Consider the following 14,759-nt stretch of genomic DNA (forward strand, 5'->3'; position numbering starts at 1 on the left):
AAAGGCTTTCCTCTCTAAAACCCCAGAATACTGATTATCATCTTTCCTCAGTCATTCACCAGTTTTACATAAGGATAATTGGATTCAATATTGTGCAATTAAAGCAGTCATCAGTGGATGCTCACGTAGGATATCACTACAAAAACAGTGGCTACCAACCACAAGTCACACCCAGCTTGTATAAACTCCAGCCTATGTAGCCAAGTACAGTCCGGAGCCTTTCATTACTGGTGCTGGTGGAAGAGGATTTAGAATGTTCTTGCACACTTTTGTGACTGTAACCTGAGCTACGCACAAGTGTGGAAAAGAAGAAAGAATCCTTATGGCAGGTAAGTTCATCCAGCCTGATGGCTCCAGACATCACTCTTCCCATCCAGATGAGCAATATTTTGCTGAGGAAACAAGATAAATTACATCTAGCTGCTCTTTCAGGAACTTTGCTTTTTTAGATTAAGTGCATTTATTGTTTTTTTCTACTAGAACTAATTTTCTTTTTTCTTTTATTATCAGGTGTCTTGAACTTTTTTATTTTTCCAGTAACACAGAAAAGTAGAGTAAGAAAATATTTTTCTGTCGTATCAATTAACTGCTCTATTCAGTGCTTTGGCAGCCATCTAACTAACTATTGGCTAGTGATTGGGGCATCAAACTGCTACACACAAACCCCAGGCTCCAAGATCCAAGTCTGGCCTCAGCCAGGGGGCCTCTGGACTCCCAAGAGGAGCTCTGCCAGCTGAGTGCTGCTTGTCTGTCTGGGATTGCACTTGCTGTGCTCACTCTCATGCTGACTGTAAAGATCTTGAGTTAGACACGTGTACCATGATTCCAGGGTACTCACACACAGACTCTACAGTTCAGCCTAAACTGGATTTCCTGTTAGAGCTTCAGCTTCCAGTCAAAGGCAAAGAGAACCCTGTGAGCACCATGGTCAGCATCTTCACCAGGCTTTTCCTTCTGAGCATGCTCCATTACAGAAGGGACACCCAAACAAATTTTTGGCCAACTGTACATTGACAGAATTATAGAAAATAAGTTTTCCTCACAGGCACTGAAAGAAGAAAAAGAAATTATAAGATTGAAATTGAAACTATGAAGATCAAAACGAGGATAAATTTGAGATTCACGTGGACAGAAGACTGGCATCAAGCTCTTGCCCCATATACAGAACTTTCCTTTCTGATCTCCTGCACATATTCTCTAGAAATGCATGTGCAGCCATGAACTTTGCAAGGCAAATCAAACTATTGATGCAGTAAATTGTTAGAGCAAACCAAAGCTAGCCACTGCCTTCTTTATCTTTCCTACTTCTGCTCACTTCCCCTCTTCTTCTTGGACATCTTGTCTTTGCCTGTGACATTTCACTCTGACAGTCTTTAGCAGCACTATTTAGGTCCTTTAACATCAGAGCCTCGCTAATATCAAGGCCGTGGCTCAGCTGCCATGAAATCCTCTATGCATGACATTTTTATTTATAAATGTGCAAAATGCTCTCAGTTTCCTGCATCCCTGCACAACAGGTGGTGCTCCCTGCCCCGCAGAGCCTGGGCATTCAGGATACACATGGATAAATTGCAGCAAGGCAAACTGACTCCTTCTCAAACCCTGACTCCAAGTGCCCTTCAGAAACACCTCCTAAGTATTAAATTAGAGGACTTGATATTAGGAATGATGTTTTCCAGAGGTCCCTTTCAATTAAACGTGTTTGAGGCAGGAAAATGAAGTGATGATGCAAGCAACACGCTTTCCAGGCATTTCACATCATGTGACTCAAACATCAAACTCCTGCCAATGGAATTTTGGTCTCCAGGTGACACATCTGAAGCAAGACCCTTAACTAAAAACACTCACACATGCTTATGCACACAGACTACAGGAAAGCCACTTGCTCCAGGCCTTTACTGCCTGGAGTATGCCTCAGGAATGCACATTTCTTCCAAAAAGCTGAAAAATGGGTACAATTACACCTTTATCAAGCCTTCATAGAATATAACTCCATGCTGCAAATGCAGCAGAAAACTGAAATCTCACCCTGTCTATTATTATAGTAGAACCTTATCAATTGTCTCAGACATCTTGGTTCAGTGAAATGATGGAAATGTTGCTTACAGCACCATTATTCTGCACAGGCTTAACAAGCTCTAGTCAGAGCAGGTTTTCTTCACCTGAAATTCCTCTGGAATATCATACTGGGAAAGGGCACTTCCCAAACACCTGTTCTCATAGGGGAATCTGCATTTTTTGCTTTGTTTTTGGTTTTTTTTTTGTCATTGTGGGGATTTTTTAATCTATCAAGGAAAGAGAAAGCTTGAAGCTTTTGTAATCTGAGCTTCAGTGCCCCATTTTCAACATTGGGCAACCTATCATGATATAACAGAGCAATCCATAGCACTGCCTCGAGATATGCCACTCCTCTGCTTGTAATCTTTTTCCAGCAGAGTGTCAAATAACACCCAGCTTCAAGCTACAAGCCTGTAAATTAATTTAGATACAAGATACGTGAGAAGATAACAAGCAAGCTCCACACTGAAGATACCAACCTTCTAACCATCATCTGTCAGGCAGTGTTTCCAGAATCAGCCTTGCATTTCCTGATGAGAGTTTTAATATTTCTTTCTGTAAATCTGTAAAGCATTATGGAAACTAGATATCACCACAGAATAAGAGCAGGAACACATGGAATACAACAGTCTCTTCAGACTTTTACAAAATCTTACCTGAACACAAATATTTTGACTTTTTTTGTTTAAATCAAAGATGAATCTCTGAATTTTGAATTTTTGAATGTTTTTTTTTTCTCTTTCTGACAGAACCCTACAGAAAAGGGTTCATCTTTCAGCTGTTTTTCTCCCTGGCCTTTTTTAATTTTTAATAATAATGGATTCTTTCTTTTTTCCTATAGCACATAATACCAGCTATATATAAATATAATAAAATTAGTACATTAGACAAAATGAAAAGGTGTGCAAGTCTGAAGGAAAATATTTTTAATTAACATGTCTTGTGTCTTTCTAGCCCTAAAAATAGGAAAAGTCAACTGGCAACCCAAACTAAATAAAGCTGCACACCACACCTCTGATTACAGCAGCACAGAAGTAATCTTGAGGAGAGGGCAGCCCTTCAACATCTCTCTGAACCTCAAAACAACAGCACAATCTTGGGACAACTTCACCTTTATTGCAAGCACAGGTAATCTCCCCATGGCAGCAATCTCATATCCAGGTTAATTCAGCTCCAAAATACTTGTGCCTTACAGGTCTACATGGCCCATGAAACATTAAACTTTGTCCTGTTTCACTCAGGATTCCTCGTCATTTTAGTCTTAGGAGTTCCCATTTTAAAGTTTGATCTATACCTTAAGACAAGAGACAGTTAAGGTAATAATTAAAAGAAAGGCAGGAGCCATCCTCATTCCAAAACCAAGGCTGGATCTCTGCTCTAAGGACATCCCTGTAACACTGCATGTTATCTTCATTCTGGCCCCCAAACCTGATTCACCTCTACCTCTCACAAAGCACCATCCACTCCCTCCGGCAGGACCATCTCCAGCAGAATCCCAGCAGACCAAGGCCATATTTTCCCTTTCTGAGGAGGGTGCCAGTGGCTGGAGTGCAACCCAAGAGCCCAGTGAGCCTCGCTGCCTGAACTTCACCATCCTCAGCCCAGCCGATGCTGTCATCGGACGATACAAACTCCAGCTCCAGCTCCTTGCTGGGAACAAGATCTCCTCCAAAGTCCTGGGCCAGTTTGTGCTGCTTTTCAACCCCTGGTGTCCAGGTATGCTCGGATGTATCACATCCTTCAAATAACTCCTTGTTTCAGCCTGGAAATCTGGGTGTCACAATAAAGTCTGACAGTCACAGCTACAGAAAGATGTTTTTTGCTCAGCAACAAGGATCAAGTTTTTGTCCCTTCTTCAGTGTTGCAAGGCATCAAAGACCCAGACTCCTGCTTGTAGGATAAGAAATCAAAGGCAGCAAATATTCCAAATATCCATTCTATATTTTTTTTCCTCTGATTTTTCCTCTGATTCTTGCATTCAGTTGTAAAAGAAGTAACATGTGCCAGTGAGACAAATTCTGCGAAGGGACAGGAACACAGCTCCTCATTTCATTCTTATTTTACTCACTCTCTAAATGGTTACAGAGGTGTAGCAGAGAGTCCTAAGCCTGAATGCTTGGGAAGTCTCGCCTGATCCCTAGAACTGCCCTCTATTTGAGATTTTCAGTTACAGCAAAACAATTTCCCTCCAGCCATCACGTCTCATTCTGCTTGTAGATGATGATGTCTACATGGCTGATGAAAAGGAGCGGCAGGAGTATGTTCTGAATGACAGTGGAATCATATTTCAGGGAGTGGAGAAAGATATTCAAGAAGAAGCTTGGAACTATGGACAGGTAAACAGCACCACCTCTTCCAGAACTTTCAAAATAAGAATAATGGATAAATAGGCTCTTGAAGAGAAAAAAATAATTCTCTCCTAGTATAATAGTTCAATATTCCTCACTCACTTCAGATTTTCTTGCAGATACATATCTCATTTATCATTACATTACAGACAGCATCATCAGGCTCATTTCCCCCATGTGGCATGTGCTCATACAGAAATAAAAGAAACAAAGCCTATTTTTAGTTTTCCTTTGCCTGTTACACAAACTGGTAAAACTGGACTTGTTTTCTTGGCCATTGTAGAGAGCAAAGAAAGCCACTGCGTATTGCAAAGCCAGTGCATGTAAATATTTATGCAATCTGTTCAGTAATGGGGCAGAAGACACAAAAAGGATACCCCAAATGTACTCAACTGAAACAACTCGTGTTGGAATTTTTGAAAGTCAGCCTGGCCCTCCAAGTCAGAACTACAGCCCATCTCCAGTCATGCAGCCATCCTGCAACTGCCCAGGCCAGCCAGAACCATTCCTGGCCACTTCAGGCCCTCCAACTGCACCAGCATTTGCAGACAGCATTTCTATTGATCCTCCTGAACCCATGGCTGCTTTTACACTGATAATGAAACCAGGCCAGAGTTCCTTTCCATCTCAGAGGTCAAGGGCCATCCCTGCCTGGCCACACGCATCCAGCCAAGCACTGGGGCGTTCTCTGGGTCAAAGCAGTGTCTTGGTGACCCTAATCCACATAATTGTTTTTGTGGGTTTCTTTCAGTTCAGCTCACCTGATATGAGGTGGAGGCAGCCCATGAGAGTAAAGCTTTCGTGATAGACAGGTGCCTGAAGGGGCACAGCAGGATGTGGGAGGGTGTGACCCTGCTGAACCCAACCCACAGTGGTCTTATCTGTGCCACCGGGCCACGCAATGTCCTCGTGGATGCCAGTGGCCACAGCCCCACACTGTGCTCACAGATATCTTTAAAATACTATGAGAGTTGGCAGCTTAATGGTTATGTTTTCTTCTTGGCTCAATTCTCTTTAACAGTACAGAAAACACCTCTATTCCCAACATCTGCCTCCCATGCTAGGAGAAGGAAACTAGGCGGGGAGTCTATCTTTGCCTTTTTTTTATGAAATTAACCTTTAACATATCGCTTGTTTTGATTCCAGTTTGAAGAGGACATCCTTGATATCTCCCTGGCTATTCTGGATCGGAGCCTGAACCACCGCGAGGAGCCAGCTGTGGATGTCTCCCAGCGGAGCAGCCCTGTCTATGTGAGCAGGGTTATCAGTGCCATGGTAAAGTGATCCAGCACTTACAGCTGGAAATGCACCTCCCAGCAAAACCACAACCCACACTCACGCTTGAGCGTGAATTCCTCAATGTTTTATAGGTGTAGCCAAGCGAAAAATAGCTACAAAATAGGTAAAATGGAGATTCAGTCTTCTTCCCAAAAGTTTGCTCTTGACTGAGGGAACGTTTCCGAGAACTTTTGAGAAACATCAAAACTCGGATGTATTTTCCAAACAGATTTTCAGTCCATTAGATATTTTCACTAATTTGGTCTATTCTGAAATCACCTGCTAAGTTTTTCAAACACCAAGAGAAGCACAAAATATTTTGGAAAACCAGTGCTGGTTCAGCTGCATTTAATGTCTGAACTGAGCATTTTTTACTTAAGGGATGTTTGTTCAGTGAGGTTTTTATTATTTCCTGCAACAAATAGTTACAATTTCTCAGCACACACTCATCCTCACAAACACATAGATGCACAACTTAGGTAGCTGAAAAGTTTTCCATTTTATAAATAATGCATGCCTTATCACATCCCTTAGCTGAGATTCCTCCTTAATAGCTGTGGTCTTTTTCAGCCTTTTGGACAGCACTCACTTGAGGCATTCTCAACAAAAAGTAAATAACTCTAATCAGATGTACAAAATTACTGTAACTACAAATAATTAAGAAAAAAAATTTAATAACTTACTGCATCCTGTACCACCACACTGGATACTTAAGCAGGGCTCTACAATGGATGAGCACAAATATATACAACCACACCTAACAGGTTTGGGCAAGCTGTAAGTACTTTGCAACAAATGCACATTCAGAGAAAAGATGGATTTCTCAAGGCTTCCATAAATCACTTGAGAATGTGAAGCAGCATGGATGCACAGTCTAGCAGAGTAATGACATGCAAGGAGGTGAGATCAATAGAGATGAAACAGAGAAAATGTAAACAGGTGTCAGCCGGTACATTTGGGGCCATGAGAACACATTTGGGTACTGAAAACAAGGCAGTTTAGAATCACCAGATTTGCAGTCTGGTCTGGGTTTGATCTTGGGTTTGGTCTTTGAGCAGACAAAATTCTAAAATTCAAATATTCTGTCCCACCACCCAATCAATGAGAACAGTGCTACCCACACAGGATCACTTCTAACTATTTCCCTCTCTCTTTTCCTGTGAATGCTTTAATTCTCTCATGAGAAGGACTCTTTCAGGTTAACAGCAACGATGAGAAAGGAGTAGTGGAGGGGAAGTGGAGCGGGAAGTTCCGCTCGGGAACAAACCCCCTGCGCTGGAGCGGGAGCGTGACCATCCTTCGGAAGTGGTACCGGGCCAGGTACCGACCCGTGCGCTACGGCCAGTGCTGGGTCTTTGCAGGAGTCACCTGCACAGGTACACAGGGAGAGATGGAAATGACACCACAGGGGCAGCTCACTACCAGTTCTGCAGCCTGACTTTGTCACAATACCACTGAAGCTGTTTCAGCTTTGACAGGGAGAGTGAAGAAGCTCTTCTCTCCATGTATGAAGGGTTAATCCTTCAGTTTACAGGTTGTAGTAACTTGTGACAGCTTTGTGAGCAATCAAACAAAAACCAGAGGGGTTTTCCAGGTTGGGCTGGTGAGAAGAGCAAGGTTTCCTGTTTCAAATCTAGGATTCAAAGAAAACCAGTACTCTTTTAAGCCCATCTCCTCACAGTGCCAGTTTTCTACTGCTGTATCTTACTTGCTGGTGACACAAGAACAGGTTACAATTGTGAGGACCTGTAAAGGGAGCTGCAAGTCAAGAAAATCATTGCATCCTAACAGTGTCCACTAAGAGCTGCTCTGAGACACAAGAACCCCTTTGGGGAAAATACAAAGGAAAATTGAGAGGTGTATCTCCATAAGTGGGAAAAAACCCAAGGAATAAACAGAGGAAAATAGGACGAAGAATCAAAGATTAAAATTAATGGGTGAACCAAACTCTTATTAAAAAGGACATGACAGCTAAGAATGTTATGTGAATGGAAGTGTCTTTTAAGCAATTTTGCACAATGACTGTGACCTTTGTCATAGCTGGAGGGACATTTCTGAAGGTCTGTTTCACCACTGTAAACATACACTAAACTGTTTGACCAAAAAAAACACTTTTTAAATGTCTGCAAAATCGGTTTACAGGGCTTTTATGGTATTCTGTATTGCAGTATTGAGATGCTTGGGAATACCTACTCGTGTTATTACGAACTTCAACTCTGCCCACGACAAGAACCTAAATCTGAGCATTGATAAGTACATTGACGTGTCTGGAAACAACTTGCATTTGAGTGAAGACAGTGTGTGGTAAATATACATATTTCTTTAATATTCCTTCCATTATATTCCCCACTAATTGAAATATCTAGAGTCATGCTCCTGAAAAACCACCCTGACCTCATCCTCTCAGTGATATAAAACTCCACACCACACCTTTGGCTTTTTGTTCAGGAATGTCCAATATTGAATTATTGACTCTGAAATGAAGTACTTTCCTTTTAACATTTATTTTTCATAACATCCCAACATTTCTCAGCAGTATAACACAAAAAGCTGGCAAAAAAGGGGAAGGAGGTACTCATGCAGGGAGTACAGCAGCTGCTCTCTCTACAGAGGAGTTTTCATTCACTCAATTAGGATTATTTCTTGCACTGTATGAATCAGATATTCTGCATTCTACCTCCCTTCCAGGAATTTCCATGTCTGGAATGAAAGCTGGTTTATTAGAAGAGACCTCGGCTCTTTTTATGATGGATGGCAGGTTCTGGATGCAACCCCCCAGGAAAAAAGCAAAGGTAGCACATGCAAATATAAAACACCTATAGATAGTGTTACTCCTAAAGATTGCCAGGGAAATTTCAGGACAATTCTCTTCTATATATTCCTTGTAGATGTAGCATTAATTTGGGTGCACAAGAAGAGCAATACCCACATCAATCTCCAGCAGGAAGCTTTTCTGTCAGCCTCTGGATTGCTGACCAATATAACAATTCTTCCTTTTTTAATTTCAATTCTCTGCCTCCAAAAAATCCAGCACATCTTAAGTTCATTTATCTTACCCTTGTTTATCTTAGCTCCTCACATCACACAGTCCCATTCCTCACTACCAGGTTTAACAAATTCAGTTTCCGGGTTCTTCTCAATGCACAACCAGCACTGTTGATTCCCATCTCTTCAGTCTGGCTGTACTCCTGACTGGGCTCCCATCCCTCACATCCTCTCCTCTCCTTTCAGCTGACAGCTTTGCCTTGCAGCCTTTGGTGGGTGAGAGCATTTCTCATGGCACACATCATCAGGAGCTTTAGCTCTCCCTACCAGCCTCCTCTGCAGCCCCACCTTTTGACAGAAAGTACATGTGGAATCTCTGGACATGCTGTTACCACCTTACACAGACATGAAAACAGAGTACTTGACCCAAATGTGTCTTTGTAGTGAGTGAGCCTCTCCCTCTTGCTGTCAACATGAGGATTTATGTTGTTCAACTTCTCCCTCTCTAATACAGGCATCTATCAGTGTGGTCCTGCCTCCACCAGAGCCATTAAAGAAGGGGATGTGAACCTGGATTATGACAGCCCATTTGTGTTTGCAGCAGTGAATGCTGACTGTGTTACTTGGATTCGCTATAGCAAGAAAAGAAAAGAGAGAATTTATTCTGATACCAGGAAGATTGGGAAATTTATCAGCACCAAAGCAGTGGGCACCAACTCCCGTGTGGATGTCACTGCCAATTACAAATACCCAGAAGGTAAATTCTTTATTACAGTAGTTTTGCCACTGATGATCAGATGTGAAAAGAATTTAGGCCTTTGTTGGACTGAGCACTGATTTAATTTCTTTACATCTAGAGTCAAGTAATTGTGAATTTTCAAAGTCTTAGGGCTCCTTATCTGCTGATGCTGATTCAATTGAAACAACAGCCATTCTGGAGTGCTGTTTGGGGAGAATTTCTGCAAAAGGGTTTTCTTACCCTTCTCAGTTTCAGAGGAGATGGTAACAGCCCCACCTTATGCAGAATTACCTTTTTATTGCTCACAGCTTCTCAGAGGAGGCCATGAACAGCCACCTGGAGCTGATGGGCAGGTTTTACTGTCCAGCCTTCGTGGCCATGTACATTCATTTGTTTTTGTGACAAAATACATGTTAAGGTTAGACCTCATTTTCTCCTCTGAGTATCTTTGCCCTTCTCAGCTTCCCTAAATTTCTGAGATCAGCCATGGCTCCACTGCACTATACCCAGTACATGCACAAGATCTCTGATCATGGTATCTTTCAATGCAGGATCCTCAAAAGAAAGGCAGGTGTACAAGAAGGCACTGAAGCTGCTTGGTGTGAGAAGACCTGGAAAAAGAACCAAAGTTCCAAGACCCAGAAGACGATTTTCAAGGGCACAGCCTGCAGAAACCCCCGGCATCTCGGGGAAGCTGCTCCTTGATGCATCTCCTGTGATTGGCCAGGACATCCTCCTTACCCTGACACTCAGAAACTCGACCTCAGATTTTAAGACCATAAAGGTTAAACTGAAGGCTTCAGCCATTCTCTACACCAGAAAACCCAAGGCAGAGATTTTGCAGTTGCATAGGTCTGTTAAACTTGGATCTGAGGAAGGTAATTTTAATTTTATTACAGCTTTTATTACTGGACAAGACAGTTGTAGGTTGTGGTCAGATCACATGAAAATAAAGAATGGCTCAAGAAATGTATGACCTGCAAACAGTTGGAGGTCAAAGCTATTCAGGGGAAAAGAAACACATATATTTTCCCTATCTTAAGCATTTGCTTTCAGGCACTGACAAAAAGGAGACTAAGCAGGGTGAATTTTTGTCTGACCCAGCACAGCCACTGCTGGTGCTACCTTGTGACCTTTTTTGCTAAGAGAGAACAACTAAGAGACACACACTGGAGATTAGTGAGCTGCTAGCTCACTAGCAAAGCATAAAGACAGACTAAAGGGGGAAAGCCAAGCCTAAGACTCTGACAGCAGCAACTGCAGGAAGGGCTGTGCCACCTGCAGAGAGTGGTCTCTGCCCTGCTTTTATAGGGACAGTGCTGAAAAATGAGAGGTAGCACAGATGAGCAGAAATACCATCTCAAGCTAAAACATAACACATCAGAACTCATCCCACAGTTTCAGCAGTGGAACTCTTTTTTCTCAGTACACTGAGTTCCACTGCCTTCCTCACTGGCACAGAGACTCTGATTGTGCAAGGCAGAGGCTGGACAGCTGCATTTAAACCAACCCACCTTCTGACCTCTGCCCTCTTTGCAAGGAAGGAGCAATAAATTCCAGCTTCAGATAAATGAAAAATCACCAGCAGGTGTTGCCACATCCATCCATCCTTGGATCTGTCCTGGTACCAAACTGTACCTGACCATTTAGTGGTTTATGTAAATATAAGTAGAAGTCACCCATGAGCATCATTCCAGCCTGTTGGTGCAGCCCCAGGGTGATAAGAGTATTGCTCCTTAAAACACAGGTATCTTACAGGTACTCAGGTACAGGTATCTTATCTTGTACTCAGAAAAAGGAAGAGAGGGAAATTTTGTTTCTGTTTCCGTTCCAGTGAAAGAGATTTCTTTCAAGATCTCCTATTCCCAGTACAAAAACTCTCTGATGGATGACAGGAAGATCCTAGTGACTGCTGTGTGTCAACTCAAACAGGGAGCCTCACTTCTAGTTGAGAAGGATATTGTACTCCAGGATCCTTTTCTCACCATCAAGGTAAAAGCTAGTCCCTTCTGTGACCCTTGAGAGATGTGCTGAGAAGCAGAAACTAGAATTCCCACTCCATCTGTTCCTCATGGGAAGAGTATGGGAAGTGAAATCATGTCTGAGGGTGACTGGATCTTGTTGCTGTGGTCATACGATACAAATGAAATTTGTAATATGAAATACACTAAAAAGAGGCAAATCTTTCCATGGCATAGCTGTGCTGGGATATTTTTGCTGATGCTTATTAATGTGGCACTGATTAAGTTCTCAGTGTTACAACAGTTACAAGGTAAGTGTACCTAAGGAGGGACAGGCAGAATACAGATGGACAAATCTCATCCATATTTAGACCTCTCCTTTTGTTAGAAAAGTCTGATCAATATCTTCCAGTTTATTTAGGAAGATTGATGTTTATCAAAGACACCTCCACTGACCAGCTGATTATAACTGTGAGGGCTGTGAGTCTATTACCAATATTGGAAGAAAGGTCTTTAACTGTATCAAATGAGTGTCACTTTTCACCTTCTGCAACACTGCCCAAGTGATTAATTAGGACTGGAGGCTTTCTCTTTCTTGCACTTTTAACTGACTTTTGACAAATATCATACAATGAATAAAAAGAAGTTCTTAGTCCACAGGAAAGATCCTGCACTGTGTTTGCCCAGGGACAGTCCTGGCTTTGCACGGCCCATCACATCCACATAAAGGAGATGAACTGGTTTTGGACACCAGATTTAAATACTGTATAACACATGGGATCAAATGCTATCTGCTCATCTTACTGTAAATAACATAGAGGCAATATGGTAATGTGGGAATGTGCAAAGTCCTTCAGGGCCTCCAGACTAGATTAGCTGTCCCAAACCACTCTGCCAGTGGCATACAAGAAAAGTAAGGGCACACACAGGAGTAAAAAGTGTGGTTTTTTGCAGGTCTGGCAATTTCTGAATACCAAGTTCTAGTGAGACTTCATAAAAAATCTTTGTGCTGTGCCATGCAAATAACAGAGTCAGTTTATGTAGGGAAGGCACCTGGATTAAATATCTTTAGTGATTAAGTTTTAAGAAACATTTATGTTTCTGTTGGTTGAAACTTCCCTATAAACATGGAGACAGTAACAGAGAAATGCAATTGGGCTGATGGACTTCTCGATTGTGTTAACTAATATTACATTATTTACAAATATATACCACATGTACCAATTCCACATTATCTCAGCCAAAATAAGGTAATGAATATGTTTATTTGCTAATTTGCATTCTTTTCTCTGAGACACCACAATTCACCTCTGTCTCACACCTCCCATGTCCTCCAGCTCCAAACCTTTCATTTAGCCTAGTTAAAGGTAATTTAAGGTACCTCCAGTAGTTAACCATATATGCCAATACTTGCATTCTCATTCTGTTCTCACTCTGATGAGTATCGTACTGACCTAGTTAAAAAGGAGATTAAATGGTAGATTCTCCAGTAGTTTGCTGACTCTTAGCCACACTGAATGGCTCACTCAAGGCTGAACTCTGTTGCCCAGAACTATGTACACGAACTAATTCCTGGCTCCTCCCTGCCCAGGTGATCCTAAGAGGGTAAGTGGTTTGCAGTGGGAATGGAAGGAGAGAAGCTATAGGAAGACATGAGACTGATGCTGTGGCTGAGCAGAATGTTTTCTGTCTGTAGGTCCTGGGTGCAGCTGTGGTGCACAAGCCTGTCAGCGTGGAGGTGACATTTACCAACCCTCTGTCTGAGGAGGTGACAGACTGTGTCCTGAGAGCTGAAGGCAGTGGCCTGCTCAAAGAGCAGCTCCGAATCCAGTACGTAAATGCTTCTGGCTGGTAACTCGTTCACTTTGGTGGGAAATCTGGAGTACCAGTGGGTTTTTAAAAGGATTCTGTCAACCTCATGACTTTCATTTGCATCAGCCTCGGACAAAATGCCACCATGTCCCGACTCTCCCTACAGCAGATGGAGTTTTTGCACCTCTTTTACCAAGGTTTGAATTACAGAATGCTCAGGGAGTGGAGAGATGGCATACAGTCTTAAATTTGAGTACTCAGAAGAATACATAGCAAGAATCTTTCAGCTGCTTTAACTTACAAATGCATTCTCTCTTTTAGTGTGGAAAGAATGGCCCCCATGGAGACTTCAACAGTGGAATTTGAAATCATTCCCTACAGGAGTGGCACCAGGCAGCTTCAGGTGGACTTGGTTTGCACCCACTTTTCAGACATTAAGGGATTTGTGATGCTCCATGTGGCTCCTGCTCAGTGATATAACCTGTACAACAGTTCAGTTTTGCCTGGTTATGAGGTGGTGCAGTGCTCATGCGTTCTCATGACTGGAAGCACAGAAATGCAGATTACTCAGCCAAAATAAAGTGATGTAATATGAACGGGAACTAATAAAAAGGTACCACAGACTATACTGTAAAGACAGTGTCACCCTTCTCATTCTCCAGCCTGTTTTATGGGCCTTCACACATACAATTACTAGTGGGAATCATTATATAATTTAACTTGAAGGACAGGATCAAGTGGTTTTCAGCATTAGAGCCTGTAGCAATAATAGCAGCTGGATTTCCAAGGAACATAATTTAAAATCACTGGTTTTATAAGCTTCATGGAATGCAATTTAATTATCACAGAATGATAAAATGGTTTGAGTTGGAAAGAGTTTTAGAGCTCATCTTGTTTCAGCTGCCTGCCATGGGCAGGGACACCTTCCACTACCCCAGGCTGCTCAGAGCCCTGTCCAACCTGGCCTTGAACACTTCCAGGGTTGGGGCAGCCACAGCTGCTCTGGGCACCCTGTGCCAAGGCCTCAGCACCCTCACAGGAAAGAATTTCTTCCTCTTATCCAATCTAAACCCATCCTCCTCCATCTTAAGGCCAGTCCCTCATGCCCAGTCTCCCTATTACCTTGTGAAAAGTCCCTCTCCATCCTCCTTGTAAGCCCCTTTTAGGCACTGGAAGGGGCTCTAAAGTGTCCCTGAAACCTTCTCTTCTCCAGGCTTATATCCACTAAATATGTTTTATTCTGTAGGAGCCAAACTACTATCCAAGTAGCGGACATAATTAAATACTAGAATTAAATTTATCATTTCATCTTACTGCCAGAAAGAAAATACAGCAATAAGATATGGCAGTGTTACAACAGAACTCTCTTCTTATGACTGGAAAAATGAGAAGCTACAAAAATGTAGAAAAAGCAGAAAAGTAAGGGCATCAGAAAGACATATGAAAATTCACAATTAACAGTCACTCAGCCCACAAAGCTGCTTAAAGCAGATCCTCATTCATGAGGGAGGCATTGTGCCACCCATATCTAAATCCCTAATGTGTCCATTCACTCCTTGCAGAGTTAACAAGCCAATA

The 14,759-nt window shown here is 42.3% G+C and overlaps 1 protein-coding gene across 1 annotated transcript; it reads left to right on the forward strand.

The window, feature by feature from the left end:
- The first annotated feature begins 2,984 nt into the window (after window positions 1-2,984).
- LOC102101281 (protein-glutamine gamma-glutamyltransferase 6) lies at window positions 2,985-13,656 on the forward strand. Its single transcript, XM_005524911.2, has 12 exons — window positions 2,985-3,186; window positions 3,535-3,774; window positions 4,276-4,394; window positions 5,553-5,681; window positions 6,883-7,060; window positions 7,853-7,988; window positions 8,373-8,476; window positions 9,184-9,426; window positions 9,960-10,286; window positions 11,243-11,400; window positions 13,066-13,199; window positions 13,503-13,656. The coding sequence occupies exons 1-12, from the start codon at window positions 2,994-2,996 to the stop codon at window positions 13,654-13,656; spliced, it is 2,115 nt and encodes a 704-aa protein (XP_005524968.2). The 5' UTR covers window positions 2,985-2,993.
- Window positions 13,657-14,759: the final 1,103 nt, after the last annotated feature.

Source organism: Pseudopodoces humilis, chromosome 19 (assembly GCF_049639895.1).
Source record: "Pseudopodoces humilis isolate 2021_Gansu_Grassland_sample_001 chromosome 19, ASM4963989v1, whole genome shotgun sequence".
NCBI lineage: Eukaryota > Metazoa > Chordata > Aves > Passeriformes > Paridae > Pseudopodoces > Pseudopodoces humilis.